The sequence below is a fragment of the Macrobrachium nipponense genome, chromosome 5 (assembly GCF_015104395.2).
Source record: "Macrobrachium nipponense isolate FS-2020 chromosome 5, ASM1510439v2, whole genome shotgun sequence".
NCBI classification, from domain to species: domain Eukaryota; kingdom Metazoa; phylum Arthropoda; class Malacostraca; order Decapoda; family Palaemonidae; genus Macrobrachium; species Macrobrachium nipponense.
The window spans coordinates 72,617,595-72,638,721 of record NC_061107.1 but is presented as its reverse complement, the minus strand read 5'-3'; the positions used below and the strand labels follow the sequence as shown (position 1 = coordinate 72,638,721).

Below are 21,127 nucleotides of genomic sequence, written 5' to 3'. Positions count from 1 at the left end.
CGCATACACATACACACACGCACGCATACACATAGAAGCTCTCTCTCACACACACACGCGGCGCGCGGGCAAAGAAATCTTTAGACGTGTCACTTGAATTGGCCTTGAGGATATAAGGAAATTGTGTTCTATTTCTATGGGAATCTTCTGTCCTGTTATCTTTGTTTTCTAAGCAATGGATGCCATCTTCGATGACTATCCACTGAGGAGACGCCATGTTACATGAGTAAGTAGGACAGGCTTATATTAATATTGTCCGTAATGCTAAAATAATTAAGCGGCCTGAATGATTATGGGTGGACAGTAATTAGAAGATCAATGACAAAGTATCATGTTAAAAACATATTAAAGCAAAGGCGTTTGACAAGTTTGTTAACGGTGATATAAGGACTGTTGAAGATGATGAAAAGAAGGCGAGTAATAACAAGGCGTGATCGTGATCCGACCTCCAGCTTACTCGAGGTGCGTTGCTAAAATCTATGGTCAGATAGAGCATTGTTTCACTAACGAGAATTAAAATAAATACGCTATGTTTTACTAGAAATAATTGCTCCGTGCTGTTAAACATGCGCGTTATTTATGTTTTAAATTTTCATTCTAATAAATAAATCATAAGTATCCTATCGTGAAATTCCTGTGTCTTTAACTCAAGGCGAAATACCCTTTTCAGACCTTTTTAGGCTTTTCCATAGACCTTTCCTAACCCCCAACAAGAACATCAGCTAGAACAACAACAACGACAACAAAGTAGTTTGTAGGCTTACTCAACGAGTAAGCGAAAACGGTATGATGTCGCAAAGTCTCCTTAAAGAAAATTACTAAGAGTATAAAATAAATAAATAAATAAATAAATAAATAAATAAATATATAGATAAATAAATAAATAGTCCATAATGGCACAGTCTTCCAACCTCCTAAAAAGAACGAAAATACAAAATAAATAAAAAAAAAAAAAGAAGAAGTAAAGATCTCGGAAGCCGAGGGAAACCGCTGCCAATGACTATCCTTAAACAAGATGGATGGTACTAGAGAAAAAGATCTCTCATAGATAGCGAACAAAAGTAGGTAAAAGCCCCTAGCGCCGGTCTGCTGCTGCTGCTGCCGCTGCTGATCATCACACTGGCAGATCTGATAAACTCCTTTTATTTTTTTTTATTTTTAAACCTCTCTCAAAATGAAGCGGTTGATTTTAGATAGGATCGATCGAAGGACTACGTAGAGGAGAATAGAAAACAGACGAAGTGAGACGTTAACGAACATTAATGTGATTCCCCAATACTCTCTCTCTCTCTGCTGTGACTGTAACCAGAGATCAAAAGGGAAATAAAAAGCTATCGAGAGTCGAAGAATAAAAGAAACAAGGATAAATGACGGGCTAAGGACGTATATAACGGGATGGAAAGATTAGCAGGCCTAGGGAAGGAAGGGCTGTGATTCTGTTGGGGGACAAAGTAGAAACAGAGATTATATGGTGATTTAGTGACAGGACGACTGAGATTGTCTGTCTGATGAATATCATTAGTGATTCTGAACAGTTTGTTGACATCGAACGATGGTCTTTCGTAAACGCCTGTTTTTTTTCAATAACCAAAGACTTATTGTTATATATATATATATATATATATACATATATATATATATATATATATATATATATATATATATATATATATATATAGATATATATATATATATACAATAATATAAGTATATTTATATATATATATATATAATATATATATATATATACATAGTAATATATTATATATTATATATAATATATATATATTTATAATATATATATTGTATAAATATATATATATATATATAATATATATATCTATATATATATATATATTTATATATATATATATATATATATACAATATATATATATAATATCAAACGAAAGTTCTTGGGTAAAAAAAAAAGTGTTTACGAAAGAGCGTCGTTCGATGTCCCCAAGCTGTTCAGAATCACTTTATTCTGTCTGCCCTCATATCTAAAAAAGCTACTGAGTCTACAGGGCTGCAAATTAGTATGTTGATCATCCACCCTCCGATCATCAAACATACCAAATTGCAGCCCTCTAATCTCTAGTTTTTATTTTTTATTTAAGATTAACGTTAGACATGGATCGTGCATCTAGCAGCGTTCTCCGGAAGCATGAGACACCCTCACACTTCCTCATCTGGTGAGCAACTGGAGAGCTGCCAATCAATGATCATAATCATCATATCATCATAGACTCATAGTTGATGATTTCATCCAGCATTATACGTTGCACAGAAAACTTCGGAGCATTTTTTACTTGTTTTTTTTTTGAAAGAAAAATCTTTATAGGTCGAACGAAACAATTAAACGCAATAATTTTGCTTCTGATCTTTACACTGATTAGCCTATTGTCCCTTTAGGCCTATGAAACTATACCTCACGGCTAAATTTCAGTATAATCTCTCTCTCTCTCTCTCTCTCTCTCAGTGAGAACCAAAATATTCTCACGTTTCCCAAAAAAAGCACCCTTTTCCTTGCTCTAGGGCCACATTTGTAGGAATTCGTCCATGCAGGCAACTTCATCCTTGTGCTCCGAATCGCTAAAGGCCAGCCATTTCTCATTACTATTTTGTAGACGTACCGATGGCCGAAGAAAAACGCAAACTACACGAGAGAGAGAGAGAGAGAGAGAGAGAGAGAGAGAGAGAGACTGGGCAAACGAAATGCGCACAGTATCAGTAAGGCCCAAGTGATACGTAAGGTTTCTGATCGTATCCACTGGCTTGGAAAAAAAACGGCTCCCGCGATGAGTGGGGTCGGACAGCGATAACAAGCAAAAAGGGGCAAACTGCGAAGGAAAAAAAAGAGACCGGGATTTAGCTGTTACTTAATACTCGAAAAAAATAAAAGAGCCAAAGATATCAGGGATAAAAGGTTAGGTTGTACGGGAAGATCATCAAGTTGATAACGCACAGGCATATATACGGGCCGAGAGATAACCAGATGACATCGGTTACACACACAAAAGAGAGCGTTGTAACATTCCGAAGAGGATTGAAGGGGCTCCGGTGAAAAGAAATGCGCGGAAGGCAAAGTTTCTCTTAGCTTTGGTTTGGACTATTCTTAGCTAAGGGTTGCCGTAATCTTCGGGGACCCAATTTAATCTTGGTATCGAAAGTTTCTCCTGGAACTTCTATGTGGATTTTTCAAGTTTTTTCTTGAACTTGATCCGTTTATGAGACTAACGATAACTTTGATCTGGTTCGGTCTAGAGAGAGAGTGTGAGTGATTTTTTTATATTTCATAAACATAATGAAAAGCTTTTAAGAAAAATTACGTACAACGCGTTTCGCACGAAGTTTGAAATCTGCTAAAACAATGAGCTACTTTCATACATCCAACGAAATGGACTGGATCCAAGAAACAATTTAGAAAACAAATATGAAAATCAGTATTGATAAATAATGTAAATACAGTCTTTAAGCCTGAAAATTATGGTTTTACAACGCAAAAGGTAGTACCCAGTACGAATATCAATGGAGGTTGGTCTATCCCGGAGTTTACATAGACGCACTAAATTACAAGCCAATGTTCCCCACCATCTCCCGCCCTCTCCGAAATGGATAGTTACCAATGAACATTATCCTCTCTCTCTCTCTCTCTCTCTCTCTCTCTCTCTCTCTCTCTCTCTCAAAGTGGATGAAGGGAACGCAAGACCACGTAAATCCGGCTGGATCCTAATTGTAGGGCTGTCAGTCTTCCTACAATCAGATTAGCTTTGGTTCAACCTTAGTACCATCTGAAGATATCCCCAGAAAGAGAGGGTCTGAGATCTAGCTAATTATTGCGCAGGGCTATCTAGGGGCATATAATACCTAACTTTAATATATATATAATATATATATATATTATATATATATATATATATATATATATATATATTATACACATAAAGCGTAAGGACAAATGGTAGTACTCATGTAGGAAAAAAATTACGAACTAGGAAAGGCAGGAAATAGGTGTGGTATAACCACCCCCCAAAAATAAAGTTATTAATGAAAAAGGTAAGCAGTGGACGGAAGAGTGTATTATATAAAAGGAACTGGCTTAGCGATTGGTTACAAAGGTTGTCTTAGTGTGTGTGTTGTGTGTGTGTGTGTGTGTGTGTGTGTGATGAATATTCCTTTCCTCACATAACCTTAGTACTATCTTCCTAAAGGAATTAGCTACCTATCCTTCCGTGCACATAAGTTTCGACTCTCTCTCTCTCTCTCTCTCTCTCTCTCTCTCTCTCTCTCTCTCTCTCTCTCTCTCTCTCTCTCTCTCTGACCGCGTGTCCGTCTGCTTACTTCAGCTTCTCATACTTGTCGAAGATTATATCATACACTCTCATACTCATGATATATTCTGACCGGAGCATTATTGATGTTCAAGATTCTGCGTATTTTTTTTTAACTCTGTTGATCTGGTAAGATAACGTGTGTATTAATATATAATAAATATATATTATATAATATATATATAATAATACTATATTACATATATATAATACATATATTATGTAATTATATATTACATATATATATATATTATTATATTATATATATATATATATTATATATGTGTGTGTGTGTGTGTGTGTGTGTATACATATATACCTATACTGCACAAATATTATTATTATTATTTATTTACTTATTTATTCATTAATTTTTCTCAAAATTTTATTTCAATAATAGATTTTTTTATTTTTCCTTTTTCATATCTTTCATTTATGCTATTATGATCGAAGTCTTCAATATTATTATTAATTTGTTATTATTTTTCATTTGGAGCGGGGGTCCACATCCCCAGGTGCCCCAACCCCACCTTCACCCCTGGATCCGCCAGTGCAGCAGATTTGCAGGAATTTTGCATCAGAATCTGGCCCATAATATCCGTAGAATTTTATGGGTCCCTCTGCAAAAATAGCTCGATTTTCTGTTTTCATGTAACTAGAAGGAAGTTATGATCTAAACAGATCCTCAAAAATAACTTCAAATAGAGCATCCTCCCCTTACCCATCTCTCTCTCTCTCTCTCTCTCTCTCTCTCTCTCTCTCTCTCTCTCTAGCAGGACAGCAGAAATCTTAGAGGTTTACAAGTGTTTATGAAGTTTTTTATCTTTTAAATATCGACATATAGTTACAAAAAGCATTCTTTTACTAGATTACGTAAATACGTTTGTACGTGGCGGAAATATATTATATGAAATAGATAGGCACAGATTACTATAAACTACTTTTGTCAAACTGGTTCTCCTTGCTAAAAAATTTTTAAAAATTTATTTATCTATTTTTATTTTTTTATTTACTAATCTAATCTTAAGTATTGTTGGAATGGAAACCATTAACTAGCCTATCTGTAAATCGTAAATACTCGTACATATATGCAAGTATCACATATAAATAAATACCATTTTGTAACGTACAATTAAAATGAAAGATAGGCTTTCTCTTGAATCCAATATTTACCACAGGCTCGTTAAATTCTTAACAAAGGCGCCCGCCATCTCTGCGCCCCCCCACACCCCGTGCCCCCGCGTCACAGGAGTGACCCGGAATCGATGGATATCGCCGACGGCTAAGTTCTCATATATGACCCTCGCAAATAAGTTCTTTATATAAAATGAATATATAATTTCTTGCATTTCTCGTTAGGATCATCAAGTGTATAGTTAACAGGTGAATAGGAATATTGGTTTGGAACTTGGAAGACGGCAGTATTCTGGAGTATTTGCGTTTCTGACATACGTGATCTAGAAACGACTTGACGAAGTGAAACTTGTAACATTTATAAAAATGGGACAAACCATCATAAAGCTCAGGTTAGCATCGTTTAAGGCGACTGCAGAGCTACTGATTAACCATAGTAATATGTAAGTAGTATGGGGGCGGGTCCATCAGTGCACCTCATTCGGTGCAATGTAGGCATTACTTTAGGTTCTTTGCAGCGTCCCTTATGCCCCCTATAGCTGCAAGTACTTTCATTACTTTTACTGTACCTCGGTTCATATTCGCTTTCTTCCATCTTACTGTCCACACCCTCTCCTAACAATTGTTTCATAGTGCAACTGTTTTGAGGTTTTCCTCCTGCTACACCTTTCAAACCTTTTACTGTCAATTTCACAACTTTCAAACCTTTTACTGTCAATTTCCGTTTCAGCGCTGAATGGCCTTAGCTGCCCCAGTGCTTGGCATAATACCAAAAAATCTTTATAAATAAAAATGTAAAGAAGACTTTTTTTTTTTTTTTTTTTTTTTTTTTTTGAAGAGGAATATTTACCTTGTGTTTTACATTAGACTGATGGGAAATGGTCTTGGATCCAAGGGCTCAATGTTTCGTCAAATATTTGCCAGTATCTATGCGAGGGAAACAGGAACTCTGGATGCTGCAATAATTCATTTCGGGTAAAGTATAGAACGAAGCAGATGGAGAAATGCCTCTAAAGACCAATAGAAACCAGGAAACTACAGAGTTGATTCTGTATCGCAAGGTTTTAGCAGCTTACTGTACTGTGTCTGGTACAGAGACTGTCAGTTTAGACTGCCAGTTTTAGCCTTTGCCCTTTGGTGATCAGTCGCGACGTAGTGATGGAAAACGACGCAATTTTGATAAAATGAAAAAAAGTGGATTTGCTTTTCGTGCCGCCATAACTGGACTCTAATAAGTTATCGGAGCTGTAAGCCTTTAAGTTTTTTTCTTTTTCGGGGTAGGTGGGTTATGTCAAGACGGTACTCTAAGCATTGCGACCAGAATTGAAGTCTGGCTTCAATTTTGAGATTGCTTGGAAATTACACAGCGCGGGGTTTTATAATTATCTTTGCTCGTTCGTGGCCAAAGGTGCTCTCAGGAGAGATTGGCTTTTGTAGGTTAAAAATGAATTATTTATATGTTGGTGAGAGACCTAGAATGAGATTAATGGGTCATCGGGGGTGGGGGGGAGGGGGGGAAGAAAAATAGACATTTGATGAAAATGAAGGTGATTTTGAGCATAAGCTTTCGTGTAGAGAGAGAGAGAGAGAGAGAGAGAGAGAGAGAGAGAGAGAGAGAGAGAGAGAGAGAGAGAGAGAGAGAGAGAGGAAAATGAAGGTGATTTTGAACATAAACTTTCGCATAGAACTCGTGAGAGAGAGAGAGATTGGCTGGTGATTTGATCTCTAGGTATTTTGACTTTTATACTAGAATTATGGCCTTAATATGATTCTGGCCATATTCTAAGCCTATTTTGAACTGACACACTCAGATGCCTTACTTTATAAGTTCATCTGGTCATATATTCCTCATGAAAAATTTAAATAAAAACGAAATCATATAAGCAAACTACGTCTGACATTCGTAAATACCGCACGAGTGGTTACCATCTTGGTTACCATATCACGCCCATACGAAAGCCGAAACAGACACCGCCCACGGCGTCTATTATACACCAGAGGAACGCCCAGGCTCTAATCTAAAACAACTAGAAATGACACGGGCGTTCATTTAAGTCTCGGAGAAGATCAACACAGATTGCGAAGCAGATTCAATAATGGGACGCAGGCAGGGTTATATGCCACTAATAAAGCATCGGTAAGTATCGGGTATAGAGACGCACTCGGTATGAATTATGACCGGTGATATATCACTGCGGGTATAGATTCGAAGGCTCGATACTACGGGGTTCCAGTTAGGGGTGGGGGTATTAGTGACATCCGCGAAATAATCAATAACTGATAAGGGGATTCGACGCACGGAAAGTAAGAAGTATGCGTTTTTGTCTTTTTTTTTCTATTTGAGGGTAGGCAAGAGCCTTTTTTTTCAAAGGATTTTTTTTCTTCTCTTTTTTTATACTTGTCAGGACAGATGTGACAAAAGGACGTTTAACATCACTCAGGGTAAAGGTGGAACTATGGTTTAAGATACGAGAGAGAGAGAGAGAGAGAGAGAGATTATAAAACTAGTGGGACAGACCCTATTACTGCCTCGTAATGAGAGTTACTTGAGATTTTTCTTATTCCTAAAGGTCGCAAATCAACAGGTTTTAAGGTGACTGGTCACGTGCCAATGAAAACGGCCGCAAATATTGAAAAGATCGAGAAATTCGAAATCAGTTGAGAGAGAGAGAGAGAGAGAGAGAGAGAGAGAGAGAGAGAGAGAGAGAGAGAGAGAGAGAGAGCAAAAATGATTTATGAGAGCAGACGGAGTCGCGCTCACATGATGCATGTGACTGGAACACACCGAAATTACAGGTCCTGTGTGTTTTCTTTCCTTTGTTTTTATCGTCGGGTTAAAGATGGCAATCGCATTAAACCCAGCAATTACCTGACTGATATCAGGAGTAACTGATCTGTCGTTGCCAGTGACTTCAGACCTAGTAATTACTTGGACCACAGAGTCGTTTTTAAGCCACAGTGGACAGAGAGAGACAGGGACTTATGGATCTGGGTTAACTCCGCTCTCCGTACGAATGTCTATCGATACTTGGTGATGATGCAAATGGTTAGATTCTGTTGCAAAGATCAGATGCTACTTTTCGCATCTGTGAAATATTTGGATTATCAAGGCGTGCTTGGAGATGCTTGCACATGAAAGAAATGCTAGCTGGATCATAATGACCATCAGGGATACTCCTTTTCGCAGCGTAGCTGAGAACTGACAGAGAAACAGATAAATAGGCAGAGATCTTCATTAGGTTGATTAGCCACACACTGAGAAAAAGGGAGAAGGAAAGGCTGAGTAACCTTCATGATGTTATCAACAACTTCAGCACACACACATACACAGAAAGAAGCCCCTCCCTCCTCATAAAATGCATTGTGTTCAGTTCATACGAACCTCTGCACACAGATCCGCATGCAGAGAGAGAGAGAGAGAGAGAGAGAGAGAGAGAGAGAGAGAAGGCCAGGGGAGAGCAAATGAGCATCGCAAGCGAAATTGAAAGGTGCATGGCCCCAGAGACCGACTTCTCCTCTTTCACATGTAATGCGAAAGGCCGAGATGACTCCTCCTTCTCCTCTCCTACGTCGTTCGCAAAATCTGAGGCTGAGGCCATCCTATCGTGGGGGTTTGCTGGGTGTGTGGGTGGGGGTTGCGGGGGGGAGGACTTCCAAGAAATCACTGATCGCTAACTGCAGCCTTTACCTGTCTAGCGATGACTCAGCTCCCAGTAACGTTCTATTAATTCGCAAATGCTCCAGCAAGGGGCTGAGATAAGATAGGGTCCGGGGGTTGAGATAAGCGGAGACTTATGGTGACTGGGCCAGAGTAGTTCAGCTCAGAGGAGGAGGAGAAGCCGCCTGTCGCTGTTTCTTCTTCTATGAGGTATTATGCCTGACAAAAATCTTTAATATTTACTTCAGTTATACTTTCGTACGCGAAATTTGTAACATTTCCCTGAAATATTGTCATTCGACCGTGCGTCCCGTGGTGGCATACTGGTGTAACTCGGGCACCTCCCGCTACCCTGAAGAAATCAGGGAGTCTTTTCATGCGTCTTGGCATTGTCATTAATGACTGAATTCTGTTGCTTTCTTATGTGCGGATTCTGATGACCATAAACATCGTATTTCACACTTCCTACGAGAAGCTCTCAGAACGAAGCGTTGTCAATCCTAAAAATAGACACATCCTGCAGAAATAAATCCCTCTGGGAACGCCAGTGAAACACCAACAGATGGGCTTGCTGATGGATCCCGAATTTCAGGAGATAGCCCTTAATATTGAATCTGATTTACGTTCATATAAAAAAAAAGGGCACAATACCTAACTCCTATACTATCTGCGATTCCCCGTAAGCACTGGATCAGTGTTCAGCAATCCTTCCTGAAGCCGAGCTGTACCTCTTTGGCTCAGGGAATCTGGAATTGGTTCCGTTTCCAGACCCTGTTTTACGGCAATGACGGAACAGCTATAGTAGATTCACATCAACCTTCCATCTGATGTTTAAGCCTGTCCCTTACGACGCTCCTGATTGGCTGTTGATAAGCCAGTCACAGGTCTGGAAACTCTCAGTATCTCTCGAGAGTTCACGTAGGCAGGAAGCAGGATGCGTGTTCCATCTCTTGAGGGATGCTTTTGAAACATACATCCTGCCTATGTGAATTCTCGAGAGAGACTGAGAGTTTCCGGCACTGCGATTGGCTTATCAACGGCCAATCAGGAGCGTCGTAAGGGACTGGGGGTCTTATAGGGATAACTTTAACTTGTCCAGACAGGTTACTCCCCCTGGCTTAGCTGAAGGGACCTTCATTAGAACCATCTACAGAAACCGGGGCGAACATCAAGGTTTTGGGAAGTGATGGCTTACTTTTACATCCTCTAAATCCTAAAGATTTTTTTGCTTTGTTGCTAGAAACAAGGAAATACGAAAGAATACACGAGCGGTTGATACCTTTATTCTTATTTAAGTACAGTGCTGGTGTACACAACATAATTATTTCTAAGCATTACCACAATAATACACACACGAAACTATTCTCTTATGTACAGTGTACAATAAATTGCCTAGTTGGACAGGGCGCGTAGCTAGTGCAGGGGTGGGGGGGGGGGTGTTTCAATTGCACATACTCTCTCTCTCTCTCTCTCTCTCTCTCTCTCTCTCTCTCAGTAAGTATCTGCTGGCCATTGATAAATGTAATTAACTCTGGCAACCTGTTAAAATTCATTCTAGCTGAAATATATATTCAGTAAATTTTTTTATGAAATATGTGTGGCCAATTTTTTTGCAGCCCAAACTTGCTAACGAACACGAGGACATAACATAATGCTTATGAAAATAGCAGAATTTCTCAAATTGCATATTGGGGAAGCTGAGAAGTATAAGAGTAAGGAAAAAATAAAAAAAAGGAATTAGGATAAGAATCAAGTTCTTAAGACGAGGCGAAAATAATTAAGAAAGCTATTGCAGCTCCCCTGCATGGCTCGATAATATTTTGACGCGCCTCGCCCAACTATAAGGCGTTAATATCAAATTGGAATTGACTAGTTTTTTACCACATGACGAAGCTATATTGCAATTTACTTTTTTTTTAATTACTATTATATTTTCCCGTCCTACTGGAATACCTTGTTGTTGTGAATCTTGCTTGCTGCTCAGAGGAAGAAGGGCAGATACTTTTGATATGTTAAGGCAAAGTTTCTTTTGAGGGATTTGTTAATAAAAAGCAAAATAGTCTCTAGAAAATACTGGATGGTCTTTCAGGACGATGGCCTTGAGCGGCCATAAAATAGCGAGTGGGCCTTTCCCGCTCTCTCCCACTCCTTCGTTTCTTCTCTGATATTAATAAAATAGATCTGAAGTAGGTAACGAACGAATAGATGACTTTACACAGATCTGAACAATCAGGGAATCTTGTTTTTGGAACAATGAATTTAGAGTACATTTTTGATGTAGGGATCGTGGTGCTGAAATGTCTTTAAAAATCACATAACTCCATTACAGCAGCTTCTACAATAACACCTTTATCATGCATAATTTGAATATGCGCCATTAAACGATTTCACTAACATTTGAATTCCTGAAAGATGCAAAGATGTAGATTTTTTGAGGTACCTACGATATCATATTTCCGAGGATGTGTTTAGTACCATTAAATTGTTCAAAAACGTCAATTACGTTAGAAATTTTAACTTCTACTGTACAAACAGACTCTGAAGCAGTTATAGGTCTAAACTGGGCATGATGAAAGGAAGAGTGAGCCATGATTTCCATTCCATTTTTAAAATGTCTTTTAGGAATAAAAACAAGTGAGCGGCACCAAGGAAAACGAACTTTAGCTATTCCGAGTAAGAAGTGTACGACTTGACTAATGTGTAAAGAACGGTAACTTTCCCCAGGAGCAGGATCCGACTATCTATAGCTCTCGTCACATGCGGACTTTTTTTATTCTTCTTTAAAGACTAACAAAGATATAAGACTTTTACAAACGACACCTTAGTCTCTGTGAAATCTACACATACTCAATGAGAAGGCTTGAATCCGCTAAAAACAGTAAATCGTGAGTAGATTCACAAAAAGAGGACCTTTTTATATCGTTAAGCTATGTTGCACAAGAACTTTTTACACTTCTTTGAAAGGGGGGAATACAGCGAATATGTACATAAGCTATAAGAAGGGCAACACAAAATGCAGAATGTTCCTGTTTTCAGTTTCGACAGACCCTGGGTGGGGGTTTGATAGCCTATACTTTGTTTTTTTCCATCTGTCTACCCGCCTGTGATGTTTGCGTATGGTAACACTGCGTCCCGGGCTTTAGATAGTTACGCTAAGTGTAAGTTTTAGGTAAATAAAAGGATATCTGGGTGTAGATTTGCAACTGAAAAGTGTTTTAATAATTTACTGTATGCGAATTACACCGTTAATATTCGAAATAGGATATTATCATTATTGTTGAATGTAAGCTGAATTTAACTATCTAAAACCCGGGACGCAGTGTTACCATACGGAGACACCACAGGCGGGTGGACACATGAAAAAAAAACCGAGTATAATTTGTGATTTTCATTTCTAAAATATTTGTGGATACTCTGATACTACAGTTGCTTAACGCTTCTTCTTCTTCTTCTTCTTCTTCTTCTTCTTCTTCTGTTTTTTTTCTTGGATACCTTTTATGTAAATGCACATGACGCAGTTATGAGAGACCCAGAGATTTATCTACCTATTACATTTAATTTTTTTTTTTATCTTATTATTAGTTTATTATGCCCTTCGCGACCCTTAGTCTAGCTCTTCATCATCCTTCCTGCAATTTATCATGTAATTCTTTAACACAAAGACGGCAGGACGCACTAAAATATCGCTGTTAACTTTTCTTAATTTAATGGACATAACAAGCCACCTCCATTTTATTATTATTATTATTATTATTATTATTATATTATCTTTATTATTATTATTATTATTATTATTATTATTATTATGTTATTATTATTATTTTATTATTATTATTCTGTAGTTCAAATAAATACCATATCTTTCTCACGCCTTGTGCATGTGTGGATGACGGGAAAAGGAAACAGCGCTCTACGTACTTCATTTGCCAGGAAAAGCTGTGGATATATCACTACTACTTTGCTGCCGACTCTTTCGTGTGTGTGTGTGTGTGTGTGTGTGTGTGTGTTGTGTGTGTGTGTTTCTGCATAAAGACAAATATACAGAATATATTATAACAATACTTCTGTTTATGTTTCCCACGCAATCATTAACGCTAAGCTAACCATCCTTTAGTTTCCAGAAGCTTCAGAATTTAAACCAGTAGCTAAAGCTCCGTTCAAGAGTCATTACTGCAGAACATATTCCCCAAAAATGGAATGATTTTATTTATATATATATATATATATATAGATATATATATATATATATATATATATATATTTTTTTTTTTTTTTTTTTTTTTTTTTTTTTGCTAGTTGGGGAGGACGGTGTTCGTAAGTCTATGACCATCGGTTTCCGAGAGAGAAAAATTAAAATTACTGCTTCACCTTAGATTAATGTTGAGCAGGACCCTCATATTTACAGATCTTTGCCGAGTGCACCTGTGTATTTTTCGAAGGAAGCCGGACGAATCGTCTGGACGATAAATCAAAAGCAATCAGCTTTATCGTCCAGTAATGACAAAAGTAAAACGCCACACAACAGCGCGCGCACCCTCACATTAGGAGTTCCCTGTGATTTAGACTCTCACCGACGCAGATGGTTTTCAGAGACTAGCACACACCTCTCGGTCTAGTGGAATGTTGCATCCCTTCTCTATTTGTCTGGAATTTATTTGCTTCCTTTGTTCCACCTATCCCTTCCTCCTTCCCGTCCCTAGAAAGAAATAAGGTATATAAACAGTACCGCCACTTAATCTTCTTAAACCGCCGCTTTATGCATCTCCAGGGGGTTCTTGAGCTCTGTCTGTGAGCGTGTGTGGCTGGGAAGAGAACCTGTAGCGTAAATAACACTGACAGGAGGCTCTGTTTAGGATAATTATAAGTCGATTACAAATGCTCCCCATTCTCTTTGTCAAGAGTCTTAGTCCACGGAACATCTTGAATCACTAAAGCGTAAGAAAAGTGTGTTCGTACGGCATTAGCCACTGGGTACGTCCTAAGTTATGGCAAGTATATTAATATCTGCGTTGGTTAGCAGCATATCAATATCTGCTTTTTTATTAGTTTACATTATCGTTTATGCACTGGAAGACATTTGTTAATACGAAATATATCAGGAGTAGCTAAAGGTTTTAATTTTAGGGTACAGCGTTGCTTAACCCTTAACCGACAATGAATTAGTGGCTAAATTTCTTTTTGTAAGCAGGTCGTCCAAAAGGTTTAGAAAACGTGTGAATAAGATCGCCTTCTTTGGAACCATGATGCAGTACAGATTTGTAGGGTATTCTTCATCTAGATACATTATTTAAAGTAGTATCGTCTATGTGGCCTGTCTTGGATAAAGGGCATTTAAGCTTGTTTATTGGCCACTGAAATTAGCTTTTTTGGTGGGTCTGAATTCTTACTTGAACCGAAAATTGATGGTTTTGTCATGTATATCATTCTGCTCACTTTTTCTGGGTCTTTCTATCTCAAATAACTTTCCTAATTTGTGGATCCTACCTCCATTCTCTCTCTCTCAGTCTCCTACTGAATTTTTGAACATTCATTACATAATTTGTTTAATGCAGTGTACTTCTATAGGCCTTGGGTCATCATTTCTCTAACATGCAACGTTATCTTCCCTCACCCAGGTCATTGATCTTTTGCAAGAGGTGAAGGTCTCTCCAAGTCTCCCAGGTCTCGCAGGTCTTCATATCTGAACATTCATTACATCATCTTTTTTATATGCATTGTAATTCTAGGCCTAGATGCATCGTTTCTTTAACATGCTAGGCCTAGGGTCATGCAACGTTATCTTCCCTCACCCAGGTCAGTGATCTTTCGACGTAGTCTCTGTTTTGCAGAAGTGGAGGTCTCTCCAGGTCTCGCAGGTCTTGCAGTCGACGAAGCAACACCACTTGAACTTACACTCGCACTTGGTGGTGATGAGTCTCCGGCGGGTGTCGTAGCCTCTGCCGCAACACAGAGTCTCGCAGCTGTCCGATCCAGAGGACGTGAGGTTGCACTGGCGCCCTCCGGTACCTGTGAAGCCTACGGTTTGGCGAAGGAAGAGGAGATTACTTTTAATTTTACGCGACTGTTTGTTTTGTATGATACACAGCAAGCACTCACCGATAAGAAGTAATGGTAATATTATCATTATGACAAAGAGCATCAGTCAGCCTAAGGAAATTCCCGAGGAAAGGAACTTACTTCTCGTTTTACAGGAAAATTTGAAATATATTTCATAGCTATTAAAGATATTCCCTGATAGATGTGCTACGCACAACAGTATAGACTAAGTAAAACGTGTTCTGACTATGAGTTTTAAGTGTAGGCTCCACTTTGGAGGGGTGCCGATCGTAAAAATATTTGTCAAAAATACACTAATCAAGACAGGCTAATGAATTTATCAGGCATTATTAGCACTATAATAACGCATATTCTCTGTGAGTTTTATCATCCTACAGGGAAAATAAATGATTTTAAGAAAAAAAATGTGAAATTCAGGGCCCCATGTACTGAAGGTCATTTGATGATCGGTGAGAAACTACAGTCTTGAATAGAAATTCGGTCTGACAGAATGTTGGTATATCCCATTGGAACATGCACATACATCATTATCAAAATATAACAGTAAATAAGCACGTAACAACAACAAAAAAAGAGAGCAACAACTGAAGCGAAAGCGCAGCCGATAAATATGGAAATCGCAATATATATTATAGTATCTCTCTAAATTGGTCGATGTCTTTTCTACGTTTTCTACGAGTAGTTTCATCTCAGAAAACCATTTTAGGGGTATCTAAACAAATTTTTCAAGTTTCTTGTCCTCAGAAAAAATCTTTTTCGCTTTTTCTCTGGTTTGGTTTTTTCGGGAAGGGGGGGGGGTATTTCTTTGATTGTCCTACATAATATAATTTTTAGATGTTTTAGGCTATCAAGTGACATAATAACTACAATCTCTCCAAAGGTTTTGTCCCTAAATCGAGGTTTGAATTTTTTCTGAATATTTCTTCCTAGCTATAGCCTTATTTTTCGGCGGGGCTTTCGCTGAACTTACCTGAAGTTGTTGCTCTTTTTTTTGTTATTACGTGCTTACTTACTGTTCTATTTTGATAATACTTTATGTGCATGTTCTAGGGGGATATACAAACATTCTGTCAGACCGAATTTCTATTCAAGACTGTAGTTTCTCACCGATCATCAAATAACCTTCAGTACAAGAGGCCCTGAATTTCACATTTTTTTTTCATAAAATCATTTATTTTCCCCGTAGGATGATAAAACTCACAGAGAATATGCGTTATTATAGTGCAAATAATGCCTGATAAATTCATTAGCCTGTCTTGATTAGTGTATTTTTGGCAAATATTTTTACGATCTCTTACGATCGGCACCCCTCCAAAGTGGAGCCTACCCCTATAGTACCCACTGGAAAGGAAGATTATTTAGACATCTCTCTTAATCAACACTGCTTAGGCAAAAGTACGATGCTCATGTTAGCTGTGACGATCGTAAAAGCACCTTATTTGATGGAATGATAAGATATTGATCATGCGCAAAGGAAGACATTAATACATTTTTAATAGTATTACATTTCCACTTTACCAGGGAATAAAAAAAAAAAAAAAAAAAAAAACTCAGAAAACCGAACCAGAGATCCGCTTTACCTGAGGCAACATCGGCGTCGCAGTAATCAGGAGACTGCTCCAAGTATACTAGGTCCTTCTTGCGAGGGGGTCGGTGTTCCCCTCGCGCGGGGTAGAGCCCCTCCCCTTTGGGACTGACGCTGACCTCTATTGCCTTATCATATTTCGACTTGAGCCACCGCGCCGTTGCACCGAAGGAAGCCATCGTCTGCCAGCAGGTCCTCACGGTGCAGGCTCCCGAGACGCCGTGGCACTTGCACTCTAGACGCATCTGTTTTCGGACGCCCTGGAGGAAGGATATTAGTCTCACTTTGGAACATTTGCATTGCTAACGAAAATGAGATTAAATCTGACTCTGTGGCTTATTTAAAGAGCATTGTTAGCGAAAGAATGGGACAATGATTAGCAATAATTGAAAAAATACTCATAGTAGGATTGGTCTTAAAATGGCGAAGTAAATACATATAGTTAGCTATGGGTATATACACTAAAATATATTATGTACCCATACATAACTGTGAATTAATTTCTCCAATGATTAACATGAATATATATATATTATATATATATATATATATATAATATATATATATATATATATATATATATATATATATATATATATATATATTTATATACATACATATATATATATATATATATATATATATATATATTGCATGCAGATCACGATTTTACCAGTAGTCCTAAGAGCTGACAAATGGACTCAGCAAACCTGTTGCGTAAAATAAGCCCCTCGTTGCTAAAAAGATTGAGCCAATGTCTATGCCTCTGTCATTTGCCAGCTACTTTACGCATTTGAGGGTTATCTTACATTTTACACGCTTTTTTGGGTTCAGTTAGGAGTTCCTAAGACCGTTTAATTGTATTTGACATAGGTGACTTTAATCATATAGGCCAATTGGTAAACAATGACTAAATTTGACGGAAGTGGATCTCAAGTATCTGTATCTGACCCACACTCCGCACCACTAGGCTCACTTGAGTGAGGGAAAAGAAAAAGTGTGCAAGTACACAGAGGATTAAACTGTAAAAGTAAAACATAGAAGCCTAGACACGAACAAATATACAGAAGAGTATGGGAAACACAATTTCAACTGATACAAATACTCCTGGTAGGGGGGGGGCGGGGGGGGGGGGGGGGAGGGTGGGGGTTACAAGTCAGCGTTTGGGACGTGACGTAAAGTTGCAGCATTCTATTCATAATACACACATTTAAACCGAGAGGCTTTGTACGTACGTACATAGACGAGCGAGAAAACTTCGTACATATGAACATGCATAAAGTATTTGCAAAGTAACTAAGTGACATGCATATATTTATGTAAATAAAAATTCTTAAGAATGTCTCAGAATATTGGCTAAAGTTGTTGCCCATTGCTAGTCACTCTCGTATAGTCGTATGTATTAGTGTGCTCTCTCCATATACATTATACTGTGGCTGACTACCTGGTGCTGTGATTCGCTTTCGTGTCGCTCCCAATAAGAATTTTTGGACGAAATTGACTACAGCATTTTTTAAACTCTGATAATTAATTTTACAAATAGGCCTATATTGGTGCAACCCGCTTTTCTGTCATTAATATTAAAATACAAGATAAGAATAACTTTATGATTTATTTACTTAATTTAACCTCTAATGAATAATCATCCAGTGAGGGATATATTCCATGCCATATGACGAAAAGCCTGACCGATGATGATATTGGAAACACGATAATTAGTCTAGTACGATATTTCACGTGACTAAAATTGGCTACACTGCTGCAGCAGTTCAGGATTCAGGATTCAGGAATCAGGTGTTCAGTAATACCACTGATTTGGAGTAGAGGTGTTCAGATTTTCGTTCTTCTGCCATTTTGTCTGGTGTTTTCTTTCGGTCTTATGGGATTTTGAATCATTGCTGTATTGAAGCTTATAGTAATTCTAAATGCTTAGAAGAAAGCGTGGCTTTGTCATGACGAAAATCGTGCGCGAAACTCGACTCAGTCTGGGACTGCAGGAAGTAAACAACCACCATTATGCCTGTCAATGCATCACCCAGGAAGAACTAATATGTCTTCTCTTAAAAGGATCAAAACTAACTGCAGAAGAGGAACACTTATGTAGAAAATGTTATCATCCTTAAGTAAAATGTCAGCTCTACTTTAGAGGTCGAAAAATACATTCTGGAATGAAGACAAGGAAGTGAAATTCACGCAGAAAGTCGAAGTTTAGTTCAGTGCACTTTCATACACCGTAAGTATTATATTGTATTTTAGCACCATAGCAGCATAACGGAGTATTATTTAAGTTTCTGTTTATTTCATAGGATTGTTCAAGTTTCTGTTTATTTCAGAGTATTGTTCAAGTTTCTGTTTATTTCTGAGTATTGATCAAGTTTCTGTTTATTTCGGAATATTGTTCAAGTTTCTGTTTATTTCAGAGGATCGCTCAAGTTTCTGTTTATTTCAAACTTTCATATGATATCTCTACTAATTTAACGCCAATGGAGTTTTATATATAATGATTCAATGACCTGATTAGGACTAGGCCTAGCGATTCGAATAATTGAAGCTTACCAAACTATGCCTCATTTTCTCGGCTTCATTAAACAGCACATCTATATCCGCAGCTGCTCACATTTTCGTATGATATTTCCAAACTATTTTTTATAACTATAGATTTATACAAGAGAATGGGTAGTAGGATATGTGTTTTGGTTAATGATACAATGTTCTGCATAGGGGTAGGCCTAAGTGATTGAAATAGATTAAACCTACTTAAAGTACTACAGCTTCCCCGGCTCAGTAAACAAAGCGCTAGTCCCAGATGCTATTCTCGCTTTCTTATAGAATTTCCATACCGTCATTAAGCCAGTGTAGATTTATTTAAAAGAATAGGTAGTACGCTATGTTAGGGATACAATGTCCTGTGCAGGACTAGGCCTAAGCTTAAATACAGCATCCTCGGCTTTACTAAGCGACATGTCTATTTCCGACTGACTGCTAGGTATATAATTCACTCTCTAGGCTAAATTGCTCTGTGACCTAACTTACGTAGTGTCTATAACTATATCGATTCGAATGATATATATATATATATATATATATATATATATATATATATATATATATATATATATAATGTGTGTGTTTGTATAGTTTCATGTGCGCGCGTACGTGTGCATCGTGCTGGAAAATTACTATATATATTATTATCTATTATATATGATATATATATATATAAATATATATATATATATTATACATATATTAGTTATATATATATATATATATATTATATATATAGTATATAAGTGTGTGTGTTTAGTATATTTAGTACACGTGCAGATGTACTTGCAAAAAAAATATTCTATTTCTCCATCTAGCCATAGTAATCTTATACTTATAAATACAGTGAATAGTATATCTAGACTCAGGCCGCATATGGCTATATTGCTAAGGTTTATAAAGAATGAAAAGACACTCGAGGGATAGAATAATGGAAAATTTGCTACCAGCATTTTCCTCCCAAATCTATGAAGAAACTAAGAAACAGAGAGAATGAATTTATTTAATTAATATCAAATAAATAATGAAATATAAAAGAATCCGAGTCCACGCCAGAACAATAGGTGAGCCGTGCTCATGTAAGCGCAGTGGTGTCCTATTTTGCTGCCCTTTTTATATTGTGAGGTATTAATTTCTGCATCTTGTTTATGAGATTACATGCTTGGAAATATCCACGTTAGACTCGTTTTGGTTCTGGCGTTTCAAGGACAGCCACTTTTTACTGAATATGTTCAAAGGAATCTTTAAGTTGCGCAATGGTCATTCAACATATTCTCTCTCTCTCTCTCTCTCTCTCTCTCTCTCTCTCTCTCTCTCTCTCTCTCTCGTTACTTTACCCCCAGAGACTTGGTTCGTAACCTTCATATAAGCAGTTGTACTATACTTTGGAAAATAGAAATGTCATTTAAAAGTTTCAGGCGATCAGTATGTAATATAGCTTCATATATACTATATATATATATATAGATATATATATATATATATATATATATATATATAAATATATGTATATATTATATATATATATAAATATATATTAATAATAATATATATATTATAGATCTACAAATATAATTAGATATATTTATAGATATATATATATATAATATTATTATATATATACATTATCATTTTTTTTTTTTTATTTTTTTTTTTTTAATTATTAATTTATATTTACACACACTCACCAGAATGAATCCTTGTATTCATCTAATTCTTAATACTCTTTACCATGGTCTAAACTGCATTTATGACATATATAACATGTATATTTATGTGCTCGGTGTGATGTTTATTATTATTATTATTATTA

At 37.1% G+C, this 21,127-nt stretch overlaps 1 protein-coding gene across 3 annotated transcripts in view; it reads right to left on the bottom strand.

Annotated features, from left to right (window-relative positions):
* Positions 1–13,409: 13,409 nt before the first annotated feature.
* Positions 13,410–21,127, bottom strand: part of LOC135215401 (protein Wnt-2b-A-like) — a 141,282-nt gene continuing 133,564 nt past the window's right edge. For all 3 annotated transcript variants that reach the window (XM_064250001.1, XM_064250002.1, XM_064250003.1), the window contains exons 6-7: positions 16,763–17,027; positions 13,410–15,140 (exon numbers count right to left, since the gene is read on the bottom strand). In XM_064250001.1, coding sequence (XP_064106071.1) covers positions 14,920–15,140; positions 16,763–17,027 — 486 coding nt within the window. In that variant the 3' untranslated portion in view covers positions 13,410–14,919. The remainder of the gene's footprint in view (positions 15,141–16,762; positions 17,028–21,127) is intronic.